Source organism: Batrachochytrium dendrobatidis (assembly GCF_000203795.2).
Source record: "Batrachochytrium dendrobatidis JAM81 unplaced genomic scaffold BATDEscaffold_7, whole genome shotgun sequence".
Lineage (NCBI taxonomy): Eukaryota > Fungi > Chytridiomycota > Chytridiomycetes > Rhizophydiales > Batrachochytrium > Batrachochytrium dendrobatidis.
The window spans coordinates 1,274,846-1,298,245 of NW_006281105.1; the positions used below are offsets into that span (position 1 = coordinate 1,274,846).

General features: G+C 39.7%; 9 protein-coding genes across 9 annotated transcripts; 1 reads left to right on the forward strand and 8 right to left on the reverse strand.

The window, feature by feature from the left end:
• Positions 1-357: 357 nt before the first annotated feature.
• On the reverse strand, positions 358-735 carry BATDEDRAFT_12046 (uncharacterized protein; the record flags this gene model as incomplete). The annotated part of the gene is made up of 1 exon (XM_006679302.1): positions 358-735. A coding segment is annotated over one exon (378 nt), but the record flags the coding sequence as incomplete, so codon positions are not given.
• Positions 736-1,913: 1,178 nt separating this feature from the next.
• On the reverse strand, positions 1,914-4,473 carry BATDEDRAFT_89238 (uncharacterized protein). Its single transcript, XM_006679697.1, has 4 exons — positions 4,198-4,473; positions 3,553-3,637; positions 2,887-3,202; positions 1,914-2,809 (listed from the first exon to the last, which is right to left on the reverse strand). Exons 1-4 carry the CDS (start codon positions 4,312-4,314, stop codon positions 1,975-1,977), a joined length of 1,353 nt encoding a protein of 450 aa, XP_006679760.1. The 5' UTR covers positions 4,315-4,473; the 3' UTR covers positions 1,914-1,974.
• A 388-nt stretch (positions 4,474-4,861) lies between these two features.
• BATDEDRAFT_89245 (uncharacterized protein) lies at positions 4,862-5,582 on the reverse strand (the record flags this gene model as incomplete). The annotated part of the gene is made up of 3 exons (XM_006679698.1): positions 4,862-5,292; positions 5,403-5,505; positions 5,577-5,582. 3 exons carry the CDS (start codon positions 5,580-5,582, stop codon positions 4,862-4,864), a joined length of 540 nt encoding a protein of 179 aa, XP_006679761.1.
• Positions 5,583-6,570: 988 nt separating this feature from the next.
• Positions 6,571-8,128, reverse strand: BATDEDRAFT_2949 (uncharacterized protein; the record flags this gene model as incomplete). Its single annotated transcript, XM_006679266.2, has 4 exons — positions 6,571-6,708; positions 6,811-6,935; positions 7,269-7,795; positions 7,905-8,128. Coding segments are annotated over 4 exons (1,014 nt in total), but the record flags the coding sequence as incomplete, so codon positions are not given.
• Positions 8,129-9,030: 902 nt separating this feature from the next.
• Positions 9,031-9,331, reverse strand: BATDEDRAFT_89244 (uncharacterized protein; the record flags this gene model as incomplete). The annotated part of the gene is made up of 2 exons (XM_006679699.1): positions 9,031-9,136; positions 9,198-9,331. 2 exons carry the CDS (start codon positions 9,329-9,331, stop codon positions 9,031-9,033), a joined length of 240 nt encoding a protein of 79 aa, XP_006679762.1.
• Positions 9,332-9,951: 620 nt separating this feature from the next.
• Positions 9,952-12,601, reverse strand: BATDEDRAFT_89243 (uncharacterized protein; the record flags this gene model as incomplete). The annotated part of the gene is made up of 8 exons (XM_006679700.1): positions 9,952-10,132; positions 10,224-10,337; positions 10,412-10,544; positions 10,634-11,063; positions 11,164-11,450; positions 11,547-11,711; positions 11,806-12,363; positions 12,478-12,601. The coding sequence occupies 8 exons, from the start codon at positions 12,599-12,601 to the stop codon at positions 9,952-9,954; spliced, it is 1,992 nt and encodes a 663-aa protein (XP_006679763.1).
• Positions 12,602-13,916: 1,315 nt separating this feature from the next.
• Positions 13,917-14,117, reverse strand: BATDEDRAFT_11860 (uncharacterized protein; the record flags this gene model as incomplete). The annotated part of the gene is made up of 1 exon (XM_006679284.1): positions 13,917-14,117. A coding segment is annotated over one exon (201 nt), but the record flags the coding sequence as incomplete, so codon positions are not given.
• A 5,402-nt stretch (positions 14,118-19,519) lies between these two features.
• BATDEDRAFT_25663 (uncharacterized protein) lies at positions 19,520-20,216 on the reverse strand (the record flags this gene model as incomplete). Its single annotated transcript, XM_006679438.1, has 2 exons — positions 19,520-19,611; positions 19,952-20,216. The coding sequence occupies 2 exons, from the start codon at positions 20,214-20,216 to the stop codon at positions 19,520-19,522; spliced, it is 357 nt and encodes a 118-aa protein (XP_006679501.1).
• Positions 20,217-20,658: 442 nt separating this feature from the next.
• BATDEDRAFT_25664 (uncharacterized protein) lies at positions 20,659-22,369 on the forward strand (the record flags this gene model as incomplete). Its single annotated transcript, XM_006679439.1, has 2 exons — positions 20,659-21,959; positions 21,982-22,369. The coding sequence occupies 2 exons, from the start codon at positions 20,659-20,661 to the stop codon at positions 22,367-22,369; spliced, it is 1,689 nt and encodes a 562-aa protein (XP_006679502.1).
• Between the last annotated feature and the right edge of the window lie 1,031 nt (positions 22,370-23,400).

A 23,400-nucleotide genomic window follows, 5' to 3' on the forward strand; every position in this document is an offset into this window, starting at 1 on the left:
CAATGATGGGTGGCATGGAAAAGTAGTGTGCTATTCAGCAATGTCTTGGTTTGTATGAGGACTGGATTGAATCTGTTAGTCGCTGAATCGTGTTGGAAAAATCAAACTCGAACACCATTCTGAGCTTATCCAAGTCTTGTATAATATCTGGCATTTTAAAAACATTGAATCTTGACAGACTCGAATTCTCTTTATTTCAAGTTCATTCACAACGCTTTGAGGGAGCTTTATCAGAACACTCACTTTAGTCGATATCTAAATGTGAAATCCCTTTATAATGCAGTGTTGCAAATCCATTAACAGTATCCAAGATTTGACTATCAAGAGATACGATTAGCACATTATTTGGTAACCATTCTATGATTCAATCGTTGTAGCATTTCCATTTCTATCTGTAGCCGATATGGTACTGTTTCCTGCGCCGTCTTCATCACATCCACACTTCCACATATCTCCAACTTTAGAGCAATCGAATATGGGTTTATGTAGCCGTTTGTTGACGACATTATGCACCGTGCAAGCCCATTGGGATAGTGCTTCACGATCTGTTACTATGGGAGGATGAGCTTGTAAAATAATTTTAAAATGAGATGCACAGTCACCACATGGATAGAGACGAGCAAATAGGTAGATAAAGTCCTTGATTGCAGTTTGTTCATCCTTGGTTGGATTGTAAGGAAATTTGCCTGCCATGGTATGTAAAAGTCGCCATGCTGATCTACCCAACTCAGCTCTACGTTGAAATGTTTAGATTAACCCAATGCAACGGCAGATTTAAAAATGAATGCACAAGAAAGCATAATCTGGTTAGCCAACTAATAACCAGAAAAACTCGATCCAACATCACCCATATAAAAAGGTTATATGCAGGTTGATTTTTGATAGAAATGACAGTTCAATCCACATAAAAGTGCTACTCAATCAAATCGACTTACTTGAGAGTTTCGTTGCTCATTTTGCCCATGATTACCTTGCCAGGCAATCGCTCATGTGGTTTTGTGACTTCCACAATTGATTTCCACCATCCGAGCGGTTTGTCTTGCAAAGGCATCTGCTCCTGTGGATCAACCAATGACTGCATACTGTAGACACTTGCTCCATATTGCTCATGCATTGATGTATCCAAACCAGAACCATCAGAATCATCCATGCTAAACGAGACTGCAATGGTCAGAATAGCAATCAAAAAAACAAAAAGTAGTATAAAGCGTCGTTTTGCAGTCATCCTACACAATCTAGACTGTCTTGAACAAGTAGTTGAAAAAAGCCAACGAGTTACTCGTCCAGGTAGCTGAAGATAAAAAGGTCAAGTTCAAACCCGGCAATACACATGTTGTGTAGACAAGCCACTTGCTACTGCAATCCTGAAACAACTTAGACTCGCCCTATAATAAAGCATCTAGTATAGATTTCTACTCATCTTGCTTGTACTACCTGCACTGGAACGTATTTTATCACCCCTTGTACAATGATTTAATATCATACTTTTCATCCAACACCAAATGAATGAATCTGCTACACATTACACGTCCAACTTCAACTTGTCCTTTACATTCGTGTTCACATATAAAACACTATTGCTTTGAAATGACTTGTGACAATAAGCAACAATTAATCATGTATTGTGCTACTGACATGGCCATGTTTAGTGGTTTAAACACAATATTCATCATATAATACAAACTGTAGTTTTGAATAGACTTTTCTCATTTGACATCACCATACATTGTACAATCACCAGATTATCGTCATCCAGATATTAGATTTGACTGTTTTCAAACTCTACAGACTTTTGAATCCTAAAGCCTTGGATGCATTTGCGTTCTAGTTCAGCAAATACTGTACATTTCAAGAATGCAACTCTATATGGCAATCACAAAAATCAACCAATTTGATCAAGAAGCTTCAATGATCATATTGTGAAATGATCGACATGTATTCTTGTTTAAACCAAAAGATATTATACGATGTTCATTATATATTACTTGTAAGATGTAGATTCATGCTAAGCATTGGAGAGCATGGTGAAGCAAAATGGCTTTCCAGTGGAGATCTTAGTGGAATAATCTCACTATCAACTGAAGACTGTGACATGACTGGAGTGTTGAATATACCCATAAGATTATCTGCAGGAGTATGTGTTGGGCCAAACCGCAAAACCATTGGGCAGCGATTAAATTCCATGGATCTTCGTGCCATATCATGAAATGATGGTGATATGTTCACTGGGACATCATGGTTTTCATTGGATTGAAACATGTCACCACCACCGAGATCGGGTAAAGAAATATTCATATTGTGAGATCCAGAGGTGCGATCAAATGAATGTGCATGATTTAACGCTATGATATCAAAAGTGGGAGATGCTGGTCGCTGTGGTGTAGCAGTAGAAGCATTGGATGGTTTGAGCATTTTCTGTTTAGCTTGTGTGATGGCTGCCACATTTTGTTTTTGGGTTTGTAAAAATACAAGAAAGTTGATGAAGCCTCGCATTGGTGATACAATGCTCTGGAGGAGTGCAAGAGCAAAAACTGGCTGTTTTGTAAATGCAGTTGTCAAACGATTGATAGCAGAGGGTGTCCATGCAATCACAAAGCCAATAGTATAAAGTAGCATCCGTCGTGCCATGAGTTGTGTAGCCATTTGAGCTGCAGTGTATCTTGCTTTGGCAGTAACATGTTGCTGAGATTGGCGCAGCTTGATCCATGTCAACACATATGCAATGGAGTTGAATGAGAAAATAAAAAACAGTTCTGCGTAGAAAAAGTATATTTGATAATCTGATAGCTCGCTCGGAATCCAGCACCATCTAGAGTAATGCATTGAATTTCAAACAGTTATAATATACCGCAGAATAAGAGAATCCATGGAATGCAAAAGACTTACTGTTGCGCATCCTGATATAGACGTGTAGGTACTGGTGGCAAGTTTATGTCATGGCTAGGAGTGTCTACTTTGTAAAATATGGGAAGAATACTAAGCGGTAAAGGAATACAAAAACAGAGAGCAATCATCACCCAGGCATGCTTGTGCAGCACAGATACTGATCCAGAGAAAAAAACAATATACACGGCATTAAGAGTCATGGACAGTGAAATGAATATGGATGCAAGCGTGCCTTCTTGAATCATGGCTGCCTGTATTTGGCAAATAGCACTGTCAATGCCAGCATTGGGTCCTGCCTGACCAACTAATTTACTAGCTAGATATGGCCACAAGAAAATAAAACTATTGTGAGTATTGAATCTGACTACCCAAGCAGTATGGTTTCGAGCGAATGAGCTCTAGATACACAGATGGATAAATGGTAAACAAATCCTAGCGAATTAAAAAATAAAGTGGAATAATAACAACCCGAGCAGCATGGTGGCAATACAATGTCAATAATCATACTGATGTCAACCTGACAAACTCGGTCAATTACACGAAATGAAGGACGAGTTTGAAATCAAAGGAACTCGATAGCTGCTTGACAGCAGCGAAAAACCAGCTCATTGGATGGAATAAATAGTCCTGTCTGCATGTATTAAAATGACCGCAAACACCAATTACCTGCATCGATAAAATCCGCAACTGCCAATGCGGTGACCAGTCTTCCAGTTGGATTTGAGAATGATTTGGAGGATTTAATGAGCATCTAATTAGCAAAAAGCTATATTAATCAACTAAACTGTATAATGGTGGCCATGCAAGCATTCGATAGCACAAAATGAGTCTAATGAACATTGAAAAGTGGATGACATCAAAGCCTCGAATCGGCCATTTCTCTAAATATCCGCATAATTCAATCCAACTTGGTTGCCAAACATTACATCAGGATTTGGCATAAGCAACCAAACCTCATGCAATCTCAAGAATTCGCTCGAGGCAATGCATAATCCAAAGCATGCTTTGTTTGTCAAAGCCTCGAGTACCAAATTTTGGCTCTAAGCTAATAGCTAGCATATTAGTCTAGTTTGTTTAATAATGAACCGAGTGTTCATTGCCATTTTGGAGCATACTAGACTGTAAGTCGAGTTGGTAGGGGTATTGTTCCTAATAAACATGGATGCCCAATTGCATGATCAAAATGCATCCCTAGAAATGCACATGTCATTGATCCCTACATTCTTGGCAAAGAGTGCACCAAATAGCACAACTATAATAAGCATAGTCTAGGAAGCAAGAATTGACTCAACATGCCGCATGTATACATACATATGAAATTCCAAAAACGCCCAGCAGACCAATAACTGCTGATATCTGAGTAAAAATCTGCAAGACAAGTCTGTCATGGTCGCCGAATGAAGTGGTTACGGTCGAGTTATATAACATATGAGCTATGAATTATGAATGGTGTGATTTGAATTGAATTGATCCAGACTGATGAATATTGGGTTGTGCTGACAACTACTGCTGGTCTAAAGATGCAAGTCAGCACAAGAAATACTAAGAATATGTACTGAAACAGCAAGAAGGTTTCAGCAATTCAAGCGCCAGGGAGTAGTCAAATTGTAATGTCGAGAAAACAAAAACTTGCGATTTTAACGCAATTGTATAAACATCTGAAACCCACATGAATTTCGATTAACAAATTCAAGTAAACCGGACAGCCGTAATTTTCGCTTAATAAATAGTAATTTTACATCGAGTATGCAGTTAAACCCTCTAAATTAGCCATTGTTCGTCTGGTTTGTCCATTCTTCAACAATGCTCACTACGGGTTTCTATCAAGTTTAAGCTTTGATTGCACCCAACAATCACTACAGCAGCTTTATCTGCTACATGCCATCACAAAACTACCAGTAAAATGGAAATGTCACCGGTATAGTACCTAAAGTGAACCAAGTATTTTCATTCAGCAGACACCTTGAATCCAACTCTATACTGAAGTTCCGATTCCAGGCAAGTTCATAAACTTTCTCTTTGAAAAGCACATCCACCATTTGCTTGGCTTGTCCTCCTCATACACTCGCAGAACCAGCCGCAAAGAAACCTCTTGGCGCAGCTGGGTTAGATACTGCTTCATCAAATCTGCATCAGGTCGAGTTGTGGGTTTCTCGTACATGGCATTCAAGGGAAAGTTTGCATCGCCTGGAATAGCAAAGTTTTGCACTGCGTGTGTAGCAAGAACCTTTTGTCCCTCGATCAGATTGGGTAGTTTGGATAGTTTTCCAAGGCACTCTTGGATATACAGCATAATATAGATGAGCACTCGGTCTGCACCACCCTTGATCTCAAAGTTACGAAAAAAGTTGTTTGCTCGGTAAAGCGAAATAGCCTCGTCAATAATATCATCTGCATCAGGATTTGCTAGATGGTTGACCGAATGGCAGTATTCAATACAACAAAAAGGATTAGAAATTCATATTTAGCCCAGTCTTCAAACCTATACGTCCATCTGAAATGGCTTGAATATTTACCTGGTGGAAGTGCAGGGCCTCGACTTTTTGTTTTGAAGGGTAGCATAGACATATTTCCGATCGTGCGGACAGTTTGGTCGTCATTAAACGAAGAATGATACGCCTAGTATTAGTGCATTTTCAAATGTTAACAAGTCGCACTCATCCACTGGACTCGGACTATAGAATACCTACAGGCATGATTACAGAAGATAGCAACGCTTAAAAGTGAAAGTACGCAATATAGATAACGAATCCAATAAACAAGACTAAAGTATGCATTTCCCAGTCATCCATAAGAGCAAGTAGTAATCAATAGATTCGCATATACAAACATTAGTACAGTTCATGTATTGAATAGGCTGGCAAGATTAAGCCCATGGAAAAGAGCTGCAGATATCCAAGTACTAGGGTTTGAAGCCTAAATAGAAGCACTTTATTGGAACTACACTGGTTGTATGCACTCAAGATGCACGGGATAGAAGCCAGCCAACACCTTGTTCCACCAAACTATCCTACACCAAGGTCATTATATGCTACAACTGTATAACAATGCAACAGCAGGTACCGTCAAAACTTGATGTATTTTGCAGCAATTACAGTTGGCAAAAGGTGGCAAGCAACCAATATAACCAGAGGATAAGAGAGTCAAACCATTTCGGATACAAGACACTACAGTTGCACAACCAAGTAGAGTACAAGAGTAATACAGTCCTACCAACAATCAACGAGTTTCTGGAAAAGACGAGCAGGCCCAATAACACAACGACAAGCGATATGATCTCGGGTGAGAACGAAAACAACGTGGTCATCAAGCTTCAAGAGGCAAAGTTGCGTGAATGAATTCCTGGCCAAATGGAACCTTATCGAGATTCCATCAATCGCTGTGTTGGGTTGCACTGGCTAGAACTTGTTTTATTCCAACTGCATGTTCAAGCCAATTCATGTTACAGTTCAATAGCACAACTATCCCAAATCTCAACCATGTATAAAAATATAGATGGTGTATAAACTAGTCCAAAAATATATGTATAGCTAATCCAAAACTATGTGGACAATTGAGTCATAAATGGCATATTATAGTATGGCCGTATTACCATAAATTGAAATAAAGATACAGTTGTACTGCAAAACATCAGTCTTCAGATCCAATACTCTGGCAAAGTATCTTGCCAAACTTTGAAGCTGCTCATGGCTCTTTATAAAACCTATAGAACGCCTCGCGAGCACATTCTCCGCCTTTTTTGGGTTCAAATGAAAATAGGAAATATCCACCGTTAGAACACAGAGCAATAACTGCGTTTTCTCGATCTGAAATGGCGGATGGCTGTTTGTGATGCGCGCTAGACTGATGTTGCGAAAACCCTCCTAGTAAATCTATCTCGCTTTGGTTTGTCGAGGCTGGAAACATCTCAAACATAATTGGTACGTGAGAAAACGAGACTGTACATCGGCATTCAACTGGGAGTGTACAATGAGCAAAGCTCCAATCACTAGAAAAGTATTTGGGTAAATATGATGATATAGGGGATAGGATTGAATGTCGATTGGCTCCTGTAGAAGTACTCTGATATCCAGTGGCTGATCTGGAAACAGAGGGAGAAATGGATGGTGCAGCAGAATCAGAATAGGGTATGGGCTGGGTATTTATAGAGCGATGTGATATGGAAATGTCGTTGGATCGAAAAAATTCGTGCATCTGAGATGGTTCTGTAGCTATTCTTGTGCGCTGAAAGACCTGAGAATTGCCACTTTGACTTGATGATGTGGACGGTAAACATACTGATGATCGTTGAGATGAATCAAGTTTAAAGCCAGATCCATCATGATTGTTCATTTTTGTTTGATTGTATCCAAGATTTGGTATTACTGATCCAAGCACTTCACTATTTGAATCATCTGATTTTGGATTGCTAGCCATTTCTCCATCACCAGACAGATTGAAGATGTGTAATGTGCCCTTGTCACTCGCTACACATATACGCGTGGATACAGAATTAAATACAATTGAATAAATCTCTGCGTAATCTACACCACGTCGCAACTCGTTCAAAAGTGTAGATGTGCGACAGTCAAAGATGCGAATGAGTGTACCACGCTCTGATGCAGAGGCCACAAGTGATCCCTGTCCAGATACCGCCAAACATGCAATTTGTGTCGAGTGCGCAGCGATGATACCAGTCAACGGAACTGGTTTTGAACTGTGTAAAGCCGAGTTGGATCCTACAGGTATCTCAACTATTTGGATTTGTCCCTTTGATCTTGCTGGAAATGCAAGCACAACTGGCATTTCTGTAGATGATGAGATTCCAAGGATAGGATGGTTGTTCCAGCTGCACTCATATTCGTGCATTTTATGCGGAGATGGTTCTAATGAAAACACAAACACCTTTGTCGCCAGTATGATGATGATTCTTGAGATATTGAGATTACACATAGTTAGTAAAAGTGGTCTTGTCAAATCCTTCATTTTTATGGACAACATAGTCAAGATTGATTATTGAATATCTATATTGGGAGTACCTGTCTTTACGAAGTCGCACATCCTTGATCTCAACAGACATTTCAATCTCTGCTACAATCCGCTGTGTCCAATCATCCCATAAAACTACCACATTGGGTGGATATTTTGGGACTCTCCCTCCCCCAACAAGAGCCATTAGATTTGTAGAATAATGCAGGGCAACAATAGCAATTCCCCCTGGTTTTTGATCCATACCAAGCTGCTTTATCTCACCGGTAGGATTATTTTTTAATCCGGTTTGATTGGAGTGGTTAGTAGTGGTGGATAAGGAAGTCGCTGGGATTGAGCTTGGTATACAGGCATCATCTGGACCAAGAGGAACATCATGTATGACTTCAAGGTCTTCAAACAGTGAAGAATCGATAGATGCCAATGGTTCAGATTTAGCTGTAGTTTCGGTTGAAAAAGGTAATGAAGATAAAGCAGTGGTGGTCAAAGAGGAATCATTGTCTATAGCAGCATTCAGTTTTGCCGACTCGAGCGAGCCGAGCAGCAATGGATTGCGTTCTCGTTTTAGCAACAGCCTGAATGGGTTGGAACGAAACAGCTGGAAACCAGTAGTTGTGCCAATGGCAAAGTAAGAGCCGTCGTTGTTGAAGTTGGCATAAAGCAGACCCTTTGCAGTAGACGGTAACTGTTGCTGTCTTGAAGTGGCCAGATGCATAATAAGCACAACAGCAGCACGCTGGAAAGTCCAATTTGACCATCAATACACACCCTCAGGCACTGAAATAGTTTATTCGAATCTCGATATTATCCAAACAGCGACCAATCCACCACTTCAAACTGGCATAACATGTCCACAAACGCATCAATCGACAGTATGCAATCTGGAATTCCCTCAAACTGCGCTCGGCTGCTACTTGTTGCTCCCATCTCTACTGTTTGGTTGTATGTAATCACTACATCTGTCGATGCACGACCCAACTGTATTAGACCCATATATACTGCAACAGTGTTGTATGCATCTGCGCCTCTCTCATTATATTTGGCTATTTGCTGTGTTCCCGCAATCACTGTGGCTTTGGCTCCTTGGCTAGATACACGTTGATTGTATACGAGTTTAGTATGTTGACAATGGATGAAAATCCTCAATACATTGTGTGCAACTCAGTCATGATATATTTACATGGTGCTTGAAAGCATGGTCTCTGGAATGGTTCGCTCCAATACAATACGAGTATGGTTTGGATCGGCCTCGTTATCTCTAGACAACTGCTCAAAATGATATCTAAAAAAATATTGGTCTTGACATACAAGCAATACATATCGCAAACTCAAAACGGCATCACCTTGCTGCAGATTGGATATCTGTTGCATCTTCGTCTGGTTCAAGTAGGTCAAACATAATATTGCTTTCTGCCACTTCAGCGACAAAGACTTCTTGGTGATCCGGAACATCTCTGAACTGGCTGGAATTATACATGCCATGTATATCTTGTCAGTGGGGTTGGATGACTTGCTAAGGATTCAATCTATTAAAGTATTACTACCAACCTCACATCATGGAATCCATCTGGTATTGCTCCTTTAATTGCACCCCCAAATAGTGGTTGTACCAATGTGTGCATTTGGATCGAGGGCATTGTTTGAGCAAACCACCTAGAGCAATATCAATGAAGAAGCTGCTTGAAAAATATTCGATTCTCGAGTAAAGTTCAAAATTCATCATTAATGTTTGGCGTTTCTATTGATATCCTGAATTCTCACAGTCGTATTCATGTAAAATGGAATGCTTGTCTTGCAGTGACTTTCCTTTGGAGTGTGCAATCATTAAATATTTAGTGTATTGCTAGAAATTGGTTTGAATCGACACTCAATTCGTTGAATCATAATGCACAACATCAAACTATACATTTCCTCTTTTAACATTGCCAAGTTTGAAATCAGATCCATTCATTTCAATTCAGATTCAACCATTCTTGAACTCTATACGACTCCTGTATTCAATATATCTGATACACTCGCGTTCTAGTTCAAGAACAATGATTGCGGTTTTGGAAATACAACTGTTGTTTTCATATCAGTCAACTTTGACACTGTGCTTCATTTTACGTGAGTATGGTCGTAATGCATGCGCTCAACAAACACTTGCAGCGCTTCCTTGATTGTAGTTCGAGTACCCGAATCCGTGTCAAGAACCTCAATAGGTGGGAGTTTATGCACTTGTCCCTTGATGACAATATAGTGTAGATTGGCAAGGTGACACGCATTGGGTGGAATTGGACTATAAATGAATATATCATAAAGATTAGTTTTGCTATTCGCTTTACCATCTTAAGCATCAGTATGAATCTTTAAAAAACTATAGGCCATACTTTAAATCAATGCGATTTTCTAAACATGCAATCGACACCTCTTCATGCTGCTGGCTAATATACTTTTCCACCAGATCATCATTGTCCCAATGTAATCTGGGAAACAAATCTCGACTAAGTATTAAATATGTGTTAGTATTCCTATTTGATAGAATTTGACAATACACATTATTTATAAATCATCACACCTTGGTCCTTTGGTCAGCTCAGAAAACTGTGATGGCATGGGAATCAACAGTGACAAATTATGCTCCTTATCAGAGTGATTGACAATTAAAACCTGTACTCTAAACACCCGTCGCAAAACAATAGTCGACATGACTAAAATGTGATTCATTTTAAACCAAAATGAGTTGGGCAGTATCAAGCTTTCTATACATACATGATGTATAACATGTCATGACACTTACCGTGAAATGAAAACTCGAGACCAGATTTACTTGTCAATGGATCCAATTGTATACCACGAACGGCTTGACCAAATTCAAACTGTCTACCATGAAATGCTGGCGCACCAATATAAAACGGAAGTTCTCCCTGCGAACCAACTCGCAGCTTTACATACCAAGTAGAGGCAAGCTGTTGATCGCAGCTTCCAGAAACGTGCGGTCTACTATGAATCAGTATAGATATCAAACGCATTCGATCTATGATTTGTGATCGAAACGTGCGATCATAGGTTTGAGGAAATGTAGGACTCGTCGATGAAGAGAAACTACCCGCTTGAGAATGGTTTGCACTATTTGCAATATGAGTGTGTGGTACGTTTAGATTTTGATCAATTAGTACTACATTGTACAACAAAAGAAGCTGATCGGACTCTTGAATTTGAATGGGAAGCTACACAGTAAAGATCGATATGATGCGATTGCATCAGGCACAATAAAGTCAATATCGCGCTATATCAACATCACATTTTAAGCCACTACATTATTCTTACCATTGATGAATGAGAAACAGGATGAATCAACGCATTCACCATTTGCACTTGAACACTCTCTACCTCTGTAGAAAATTTACCTCGAAATTCTGGATTCTTTTCAATCAAAATAGTAAGAAGCATGGTGTTTTTTGAACCAGAACTCGTGGTATTGATAGAAACTGACAATGTTGGAATAACTGTCAAAGTAGTAATGGATGTGTGACTAAATGCTGGTAATGTGGGCTGGGTCAATCGTTTGTGATGGTTTGATAAAATGAATGTAGGTGGCTGATCAAATAGTACATCTGTAAACCCAAATATTAATCATGACCAATAAAGTTAAAAATAATAGATCCATTGTGAATGTGATTCAGTAATGGAATAAAACATCAAACACTTACCACTATCAAGGTTTTCAAATATATTTACACCATCAAAGTCTTCGGGGTTGCAAATCGGACCACCGAGTGCAACTTCTTCGTCATATTTTGTAATAACCTGACTAATTGTTGCAGACAAATTAACCTTGTTGGTTTTGGATCGGGTCAATTTTGTTCTGCCAATATCTGCATATCAAAAACAGTCCATGTCAACAATTTGATGTTTCTTGCATGCTCGTCATAGCCACAGTATTGCTACATAGATAAAGCCTAAACGTACCTAATTTTACAGCCAAAGGAAACAGAATACAAGTTCCAGATGCACAGATAATAGGTGATTTGCATGACTTTTGAGTGGAATAAGTGTATGAAAACAACAGCTCTTGAGCGGATGATTTGGATGTATTTTGGAATTTCTGTTGCGGATGACCAAGATTATGTAGATACGAATTAGAAGTAGCAGATGAGCGATTATCCAATACATCTCCATCTGTCATTGCGGTTGATCTTTGACTATACATGGACATCATAGATGAAGATCTTTTTGGTCTGGTTACAGTCCCGCTCAGTCGGTTGCGCTGTGAAGTAGCGATGGGTGGGGTATTGAGCGTTGCAGACAACGAGGCTGCTTCCCCTAATGCCGCGGTTGCATTTAAACTCGACTTTGAAGTAGATGTATTGACGGATATTTTTGAGGCTGCATCTGCTGCTACTTCGCTCAGAGTAGCCATGACATGAATCTGCACATACTTGGCTGCAAGCTCTTCCAGCTGGCTTGGTTCTAGTTTGGCTGAAGATGGTCCTACTCTAAGAGCCAGATAAAAAGCAAGTGTTTCATCTATTGTAGCCCACAAAAAAAGAGTACGATGAATGGATACTCAGCAGCCAATGAACCAAGTCGAGTGCATTCAACTAGTTCGAGGTTCATCAAGCTAAATAAATCGGATATTACCATAAAACACAGTTGAGCGGGGCTGGGCAGAAAGAATGTCGTCTGCAATTGTAGAGTTGCTTCCTGGTATTATCAGTTCGTAAGTCGCATCAGCAAGAATACTTTCAATCCAGATACGATGCATGGTTGACAGAATGTTGGAAAAGAACTCGAGATTTTATAGTTTAGATTAATTCTCAAAGTGCTACAAGTGAATTGGATTATTGTTCAATCAATGTATAGATGCAATCATTACAGTATCCGTCAAACATGGCTCATGTGGGTTGATTCATATTTCCGTGTTGTTATTAGAACTGTGCGTGCAGTTGAACCCACTTTAAGTACTTTCGATAATATTATAAACCATACTTTATAGTAGGTTGGGTATGTATTATTCTGCAACCAAAGCCTCTTGCTCGGAAGCAAACAATAATTAAATATTCGCTGTACTAAAAGAAACTGATTATTTATTCAGTAGATAGTCCGAGTTTTTTGCTTGGAGTTACTTGATCTATTCATTGTACTAAATTTCAACAGGATTCAAGAATAAACAATATGAAGCTTATACTTCGCGACATTGCTGTTGGACGATTAAAAGATTGTGTTTAGTCTGAATGTATAGCTCTGTCAAGGAGTTTAAAAAGCAGAATGCTGTCCAGTGAAACTAGCATCAATCATAAACTATGTTTTTGTGTATCAAGTACATTTTCAAAAAATAAAAATGCTCCGTACAGGGATCGAACCTGTGACCTTTGCGTTATTAGCACAACGCTCTACCGACTAAGCTAACGGAGCACATCAATTTCAAGACCACACCCGTATAGCACCTTATGTACCTCCTATTTTACAATCCCACAACTACTAACCGATAACCATGTCTCCTATTTGTGTGACTCAATCTCTTTCCTATAAACAAGATTGCTTTTCCCTTGATGTTAACATCTATCGTGTTAATAACTATAACATTAACACAAATAAAAACCTTTAAAACTCACTTTGTCACAGTTTCTCGTCAGGCCTCGCCCATTTCATAGGAAATCCTCTCGGTCCGCAATACTTAACACGATCAATCAAGTACTCTTTCCTTGGACAGTATTAAGGACTTGACTACAGAAAAAGAAGGGTCCGACGAGAGAGTACTTGATTTATTTCGCACATTTCACTGCAAATTTTTGTGAAGTTTACATAAATGTTGCTTAATAATATGCTAAACAATACATATATCATACTATATTTCGACAGTCCGAGGTAAAAACAATATCAACAACGACCACATCTACGGAATGCGTGCAAAAACTATGCATGTATATCGTTGCTTTAAAAACGAGACGAGTATCCTATTCCAAATCTCCATCCTTTGGAAACCGTCTCCTGCAATTATAATAAATTCATATGTAACCCAGCATTTCTCCTTTTAATCCATCTGCATATATAAGTCTTCTACCATTGAATAACTCAAATCACCAAATTTCACCTCGCTGCCAATTTTCCAAGCAGATACTCGCCCTGATTGTCTGATCGCTCAGTCTGGTCCGCGAATCAGTAATTAAATGCCTTGCCTTTGAAAAGGCGTGCTCCGAGGACGCAGATGTGACTGGGATTGCTAGATAATCCCTTGCCATTTTTGCAAGCAAGGGGAAATCCGATTCATGACGTTTCCACCACTCCAATGGGTCTTGCCTAGGATCCACCACTGGGATATTCAAATATTCTTCGAGTTGCAAAGTAGGAGTCAACTTTTTCTTTTTAAAAACCCTACTTGCTGGAGTAAGTGCATCCGAATTCTAATGAAATGAGCGTGACAAAGTTTAAATACAAGTAATTACGCATGTGATTATCTGACAAGTCCAATGCCGTTTTGAATACCTCTAATTGCATCAAGCCACTTTGATTGTGGTACTCGGCATATACGCTTTGGATTTGCCTTTTTGATTTTTTCTTTCTGAAAAGCATTTTCTTGGGCATTCTGATTTTCGTCGTCGTAAAACTCAAGTTTGTGTCGAGGATCAAGTACCACAGCGACCACACAGTGGTTATTGGAAACATTAAAATACTTGTCAAGCCTCATTTGGGATGCATTTGCTGCGCCTTTCAAATTTCCAATGTATCAATTGCAAGCGATTCATTGGCAATTCTTCGACGACTTGCTGGAGTTCCAGAAATCGAAGCGTCTAATCATTGTCCATAATCACTGACGGCATTTTCACAATGGTCCAATAACACGTTGTACCATGGTATAACGTATGACAACGTTTGATACTTGTTGCTGCTGCATTCCATTGTGGCTTGTTTAAATGGTTGAAAGAAATGCACTAATTCAGTCAAGTCGTCCCAATCTCCCGCTGACGGCACGTCAGGGATCTTCTTTTCCATGTACAATTGATCCAAGATTTGAACGAGTGGTCCTAATTAACAAATTTAAAGACAACATGTTATTGCAAATTTAACTGCAAGGTGGCATACATAAAGTGCTCTTGAAGTTCAGCTCTAGATCCTTGACGTACCTCGCATTTTCAAAGATGTGACCAGCATATCGAATGTAGAGTTCCATCTCGTGGCGACATCAAGGATTGGCTCTAAGAAAGATTCTCCCATTATCTTTTTCAGTTGTTCCATCGATGCGGGGCAACATTGTAGCAATTTAATCCCTTCCCTCAGTGTCTCGATTGATGTCTTGATCTCTTGATGTGCATCTTGGGCGGCAAGATCAAGGACATGTGCAAAGCAACGATGATGACATTCGGGAGATTCCAAATAACCAGAATTGATGAGCTCTTGAATGAAAACCTCATTGTTGGACGCATTGTCAGTGCAGATTCCTAAAATGAGCGATTTCCTATCACCGCATATGGGTTCCACAATCTGCTTGAATAATGCCGCAATGTTCTGGCCGCTGTGGCTTCATTAAATACAAGAAAGTCGACAAGAATGCATTTCAGTTTCCAATTTTTGTCAATAAAATGGGCAGTGACGGCCGTGTAAGCAACATTGTCTGGCGATGTCCATATGTCGGTCGTAAACGAGATCTTGGATGTGTTTTTTTTGATAAGAGCATAAACGTCAGCTTTTGCAATTTCGAAATCACGATTCACAGTTTGTGATATAGTATCGGCGGACTTGAAAATGATATGCTTGTTGATGTACAACATCATTTGTTGAAAATAGGGATTCTCAACAACCAGAAACGATTGCTGGTCACCAACAATCCACCGCTGTAGCTTGTTTTGAAATTCTGTTTGGGTAAACCCTGTCAGTACAAGAAAATAGATTACATCAAAAAATACAATATTAATATTCCAGACAGCAGAAATAATGACGCATCATACGAGTATGCAATGATTACCTTTTTCAAAGCAGTCTTGAGTCTTACTTTGTAGTTTTGTACCCTTCAAACTTATACTTGTGGAGTCTTTGGAATACCGATCCATTGCATCTGATAGAGCGTCGCGATGTTTGGTCACCAAATGGGCAACAAGATTGAAGTTGGTTCTTGAATTTGTCTTGACGAGCTGCTGACAAACTTTACAGGGAATTCTCGCCTTGTCAAGGTCATTTATATCATCAAGCTTGTCAAAAAACTGCCACACCAAACTGGCCTTTGAGACTTTAGACAAACGTGTGGTTGCTAAAGGAATAGAGCATGGGATTGAGGGTAAGGACGACGATGCATGGTCATGAGTGTCATTGAGCCTCCTTTTCCTTTTGCTTGCATTCTCGTGTCGATCGATTGACGTTGACGACAGCTCATACACTTCCATAGAGGAAGTTACATTATGTGATAGCGTGGTAGTTTAAGGCAATCTCAGGAACAGGATTGCGAAAAAATAATTATTTCGCAATCCAAAATCCATTCCATTTCGCATATTTTGCATTTTTTGCGAAACACTAACTGCCAAACATATTCGTGTCTGAAAGTTGATTGTGAGTTGGTGGTTTGCAAGAACTGGACACAACCAACATGGTATTGAACACAGCAACCTGATTATAGTCCAGTCGCATGGTGTGATACAGTGATTTGTGAAATACAACATCCAGGTATTTGTAGTGTTGAACACGACGAATCTGTTGTTCGTGTAGCATCATATCAATTGGTAATTCGGAATCAAAGTGCTGTGACCACGGAAACCGAGTATGTTGCATTTGACTACACCAAAACTTGTTTGACATTGTTCCATCCATCGTGCAAGTACACCAGATGCCAATTGGAGTGACTGATCAGACTCGGCAAATATCACGATATTGTTGACATACATGAACCCTCACATTGGTGGTGATTTACACAATACTCATGCAATGACAATCGGTTGATACCATCGTGTGTGTCATTGATGAACATGTTGAACAACAATCTGACAGTGGACATCACCACCGGACTCCATGTTCAATTGGAAATGGATCAAAAACCAATGATCCAGTCTGAGCACAAGCTGATGAGCATGTGTGCAGCGATGTTAGCAAGACCAGTGTACGTGGTGTCAATCACATATGTTGCAGTTATCATATCAAGGCACCAACCATGACAGTGTCGAATGCATTTCGAATGTCAATCAACACAACAATAGTATTGAGCTGCACGCACTGCTGTCATTGAACAATATCGACTAGTGAACCAACCTGCACAACACATTTGTTTGGTTTGAAATCAACCATGCTCAGTGGTGACGAGTTTGTTGAGCACCACGATCCATCAATGTGGGTTTGCAAGACCTTGCATACCAGTTTATGACACACATCAATCAGTGTAATACCGTGTTTGTCGTTTGTATCAATGTGATCACCGTTATTCTTGTCAATATATGCAATCAGTACAATTAGTACAGTGTATGCAGACTGCCATCAGGTTGCATAGTGGCCGTCAACATATTGACTGAACTGTGTGTAGCAGGACACGAGCAAATGGATTGGGTGGTTCATCAGGTGTATCATCATTTGGTGTATATAATGCGACTTGACAGAATATGACCAATATCCTGTTGTTTTCCAGGTGTCTGGTGTGGACCATCTGCTGTATTGCATCAGCTAGTCGATTTCAAGGTATATTCGAGTCGAGATCAGTGGCATCGTCACGAATTGGAAGCAGTTTGTATGATGGAAGTGAATCACGTATATGCCAGTACTGCCATTACTGCAAGTCAAGTAAATGTCCACTATCGTCCATAGCAAGACCCAAGTGGTGATTACTCGGTATGCCAAAAATAATATCACTGCTGTACTGAATGATACGATTAGCATCACATCGCATCGTATAGTGGAATGGAATGGAGTGATGGCTGTTGTGTGTGTTGCACCACCAGACATGACTCGAGCTGCTGCAAATGTCATATCAAAACGATCGTCAATACTGTCTGGTCAAGTGTGTCAGCAAACTTGATCCAGTTCATATATTCATTGGCGCATTCAAGTCGCTGGATTGTTGTATTGTGTTTGTCCCAGCATGCACCTAGTTGGCTGCGACAGAGTTCATTGTGATTGTCACGGATACTTGCTGTAATGTACATCGATATTCCAGTGTTACCATGTCAAGTTGTCCGTTTGATTGGGCGATACAGTCGACGTTTATGTTCCCGAGCAGTATGTGCATGTGCGTGCAGTTGACAGTCATTCACTGTTGCATTGGCAGCATCCAATAACTGAATGCATAGCTCGTGTGTGTCCGTGTATGATCCATCAAACGCTGCATATATTCCACCAATCTAACACTACAATCCGATCATAGGCATATATGCAGAGTTGTGATATGTTAGTTGGATGAGTGGAATGGACTGAATGAGTTGGTGCATGTGTATTAGTGCGGATGCAAGTGTAAATGACACATCGTCAACAACCGCAATGTTCATGTCTACACGAGCAGATTCTACAAGTGTTTGTTCAGTCTCGTCACACACAAAGTGATTGATAGAGTGTCAATGACATGCAGTCCTGCTCACTCGAATGATGTTACTGTCTGCATAGTGCCAACATACTGCATGACAGTCAAACGCAGTATTCATGCGTGTATGATGCGTTGTAATGACGCATATTCAGTGTTCCAGTTTGCAAACAGTAGCACTGATGAGTGATCGTCAAACGGAATAACTGTTGACAGGACATGTTGAATGGCAGACAAGACATTTCGCGTTTGATGGTCGCATGCAGCCGAGTGTCCAATGTACACAGCCAACAGTCCAAACACAGTCAGGTGTAAAGTTTGGAATGTTTGCGACAATTATGGTGCCATAAACAGTCATTTTGCAAATCCAAACCATTTGTCAATACCGAATGGTGTCTCGATGTTCGGGAACAGTTGCCGAGTGTTGCAATACATTGAAACCACACACTGTGTGCTTGAAACTGTCCGTTGCAATGCAAGTCTCGGATAATCCACATAGTCGGTTTGGCTGAATATATGTCAAAGTAGCGAGTGTTTGCTGGCAATGTTTGACACATTGACTGACAATATTTGACAACAATTAGGAAGTGGTGGAACACACAATGAGGATGTCGTTGGATGCCTGCGTTGACAGTTTTTGTGTATGTGTCAGTTGTTGTACGGATGATTGGTGACAGAGTTGATGGATAGTGTGTGCGGAACATGACTCTGGCACAGTAATGCGGACTCGTGCACCGAATTGAGTTGTCCAGCAATCGATTTTGGAAATGTGTTTGATGTGATGGTTTGAGATGGATGCCAAATGACCACGAATGTTACCAATTGTCATGACAGTTGATTGTTGATTCAAAACGTTGTTTGTTTGGTATTAATGGTTAGAGTGTCACTCATTGACCTGTCAGATCAGCAAGTGTTATTTCGGTGAGTTTCGTGTTTATTGTAGTCACATCAACATCAGCAGGTTGCACTACGGATTTGCTTGACAGAGTTACAGATCCAGTTGGATTGATAGACGAGCAACTGTGCAAACAACTGTGCGAGTTGCAGGATGTTTGAGATCCAACAAAACACTGTTTGCACACAAGTTCATGAATGCAGATTGTCAGACTTGACCATCAACTCACAGTATAAATTGCGTGTACGACAGTTTACACGCTTACCCATCAACAATAAACCCACATAATCAGCAAACCGTCAACGAGCAGCCAGTTCAGTGGTCGGGTTGATGTTTTTTGTTGGAATTTCTGGATCAAACTTGACCTGATTTGTACCGAGTTGTGTCATGACTACAAGTTTGACAGCAATAGATTGATCCACTAATAATCTGATCGTGTTGTTGATTGTATGCATGTTGGTAATCCGTTGCAGATTGATACGGAATGTGACCAGAATACCACAAAGTTTATTGAGTGTGCACATCGCATTCGATGCAAAACGCAATAAACAAATGCGAGTTGCAGCATTCATTCAAGGTTCGACACCAGTCGATACAGCATTGACCGCAATGGCATTTATGTCAACAATTGCACGACTACGGAATAAGTTGATTGTTGCTTGTCATTCCGTATCGACAGTCTGCGTGTGTGTGCAACGTGCTGTTGTCGCATATGAACAACTTGGATTGACTTTGTGGACAAAACACAGTCACTGTTGCGATGATGTTTACAGTCGTGGAAATGGTTTCGAATACCACAACTGGTATAACAACTACAGGTGTTGGTGAGCAACCAGAGTCCAGTTTGACCAAGATCTGTTCCAGTAATGATCGAATGACATTGTCGTGTTTGGTCATCATGACAACAATGCCATTGGTTTGACTCTGCAACTGACCAAATGCGCTAATAACAGCGTTTTCAATTGAGTTCATATTACTTGTGAGGATCGTGGACATATGATGGCATATTGATGGTTGTCATTATTGTCAAGTGTGTTTACAGTTGATTGAAGGTGTGATGGAATGGATCAATATTCGATTGTGTTGTTTATTAACAAGGAAAAGAGTGTGTTCATAAAATAGGAGACAAGAAAGTCATGTGAATTCCAGTTCAAACGTCATTGTTGATGGTTTTTGATTGTTAAACTATTCAGAAATGTCTCACATTCACACACTACTAATGTCTCACACAATGCAAGTCAACACTCTCACACTAGTAATGTCTCACATTAATGAAACATTAATTCTGGTGTAAATTTAACTAATTTCCAAATATTTAAATCGTGTGAATTGTCTTGAAATATCCCAAAATTTTGTTATTTTGACTCGATTAAAAAGTCGATTTTTGTTTTATAATTTGACAAATAAATTGCTTTTTTACTCTTTTTCTTTTGATAAAATGCCAAAACGATTCCTCAATGTTGAATACAACACTATTTCTACTGAAATTGACATTACTGGAATCAGTAGACTTGGCAAATTAAAGAGTGCCATCAAGTCTGAGTATGGTTCTGCTATGGCTGACATTGGTGCTCCTCAACTCCAACTATACACTGACAGCAACAAGGACCAACTAATCAACACTTGGGCTGCTTTCAACTCTCTCGCTGCAGACTACTTTGCTGAAAATGGCTCCTGTGTTGTCATTGGTGTTTCCCCTCCATCTTCAAGACAACCTACTCAAACTGATCTTTTTGAAGCAGGTTATACTTCCTTATCAACAGCAAACCATCAATACTTCTTTCGCAAAAAGCAGCGTACTGAAACCAATGCTTTGTTCTCGCCCTGTCAAATTATCTTCTACAACAACGTTTGCAAAGCTACTGAAAATGATGGATGGATTTTATTTGGACAAGATATTCCGTCCACCTCTTTGAATAAGCTATACATTCGGGACAGTTATAAATCCATTGCATCACGCATCAATCCTGGCATCAAAAGAGCTATTATCACAGGAACTCCTGGCATTGGCAAGTCTTTATTTCTCATCTACTTATTATGGAAGCTTGTCAAGGAAGGCAAACGTGTGCTATTCATTTATCATCCTAGCACTATCTACTACGATGGTCAAGGCGGTGTGTTTTACCCTAATTTTCTACCTTCCAACAACAACGTAAACTTCTGGGCATCTGACTTGTGGTGTTTGTTTGACGCCAAAGGCAAGAACGCAGCGGATCTAAGTGCACTTCCCTATGAAGACTGCTCATTTGTCTTGTCAACCTCCCCACGACGAGAAATGGTCAATGACTTCAAAAAATTTCCTCATCTTCGGATCTTTTACATGCCGATATGGACTGAAATAGAATTGGAAACTATCACCCCTTGTTTTGTTACTGTTATTGACTGGCGTGATCGCTTCAAAATTCTTGGTGGAATACCTCGATATGTTTTGGAAGATACAAGTGGTGATCCAACAAAGTTACTTCAAGCAGCATGTAGGCAATGCGACCTCGATGATTGCATCAAGATAATTGGCTTGAACTCGACTATTACAGACAAATCCCAAGTTGTCCATTCTTTGGTTCACATGACATCTGTTGACCCATTCACAGAATCATCTGTTGCTTTTGCGTCTCAAACAGCCTTGGATATCATTGTTCAAATCAAAGGAACAGAAGCGAAACGCAAGATGGCGGAACTCTTGGCATCGTGTGAAGGAAACCCTCTTACTGCTGCACTGTGTGGATATATTTTTGAACCGTATGCTGTTGAATTGCTGGAGAACGGAGATGTTTGAGAGCCACAAGTTGGTGCATGGAAATGAGAAAACCAAGCCTGAAAAAACGACTCTTACCATTCCATCTTCAGTGAAACTAGTTGTTGATAGAGTTTTACTGGGTCAGACTCAAGATCAGCTATATGTGCCAAAAACTAAAAACTATGCAGCAATTGATGCTTGGATTCCTGGAATTGGTGCATTTCAAATGACTGTTGGCAAGAGGCATGATATCAAAAGCGGTGTCGAAGAAGATTTAAAGATGCTTGGAAAAGGTGCCGAGAAGTTGTATTGGTTACTTCCTCCACTGTATTACCATTCTTTTACCAAGAAAACACCTCAAGATATCGACCAATACGCTGTGAAAATTCCTTATCCTACTGTAGAAAATTAAATTAAATATTGCCATTTTATTAACAGATTCCTATAATTATTGTGCTCAATAATGCACCAGCAATTCTATTTCCTGACACGAGTGAACAATTCCCTTAAGATGAGATTTGAAAACGATTTACAATAATATGTCCAGGACCTCAAGGCAACAGTTGAAGTTCTTATGAAAGCTTGAAACAATATACAAACTCTTCTGTTTACATGTCGGGGGACTTTTCAATATATTGACCAGGCACAAAACCAAGTAATTACAATTGTAATGTCTATACAACTCATTGCATGGATAAGACAAGTTGCTACTCTCAGTGACACTGCTCTGGAAGAAGAACTCGAACTATTCAACAACACTCTATCAATGCATTTGCAAGAGTCATTGGACGTATCCGTTGTTTGAATGTTGATTCTCATACATTCAAAAGTGGAAGTTATAAAGCTTATTTCCACACAGACACGATCAATGTATTACTTTTTGTTGGATAGGCTGTATCATTTGTCATCAATTCAGACACACTTGTCAGTCCTGTTCCGTATACAATGAGTCACATATGGATACCAATGCAACAATCAAGAATCAATTGTCATTTACAAGTCCGAATTGCCAACCAACAATCGTACTAATGGACCAACGGACCAATGCCAAAACACCTGCACATCAGACAGTTTATTGGACATGACTTGATTGTTCTTGACAACTGATTGAAAACTGTTTGATGACTCGAGTAATCCAATCACACATTGCTGGCAATTAAATGTAACTATACAATGTGCCATGTATACATTGGATACCATCAGTTTATCAGTGACTATCTGGTGTTTGTTTATGCATGATTACTTGGACTACTATTTGCAATCAACACAATCACTGGTGTCAATGACCGATAACAATGAAACCAAACGATTGACCACATCAGATTATACACATTCATTCTGGAATGTAACTTTGCATCGATATCGTAAATATCAACCAGAATCCGAGCCAAACGAGTCAAACGAGTGTTGCAAGCTTGCATTCATTTGAAAATACTCAATATC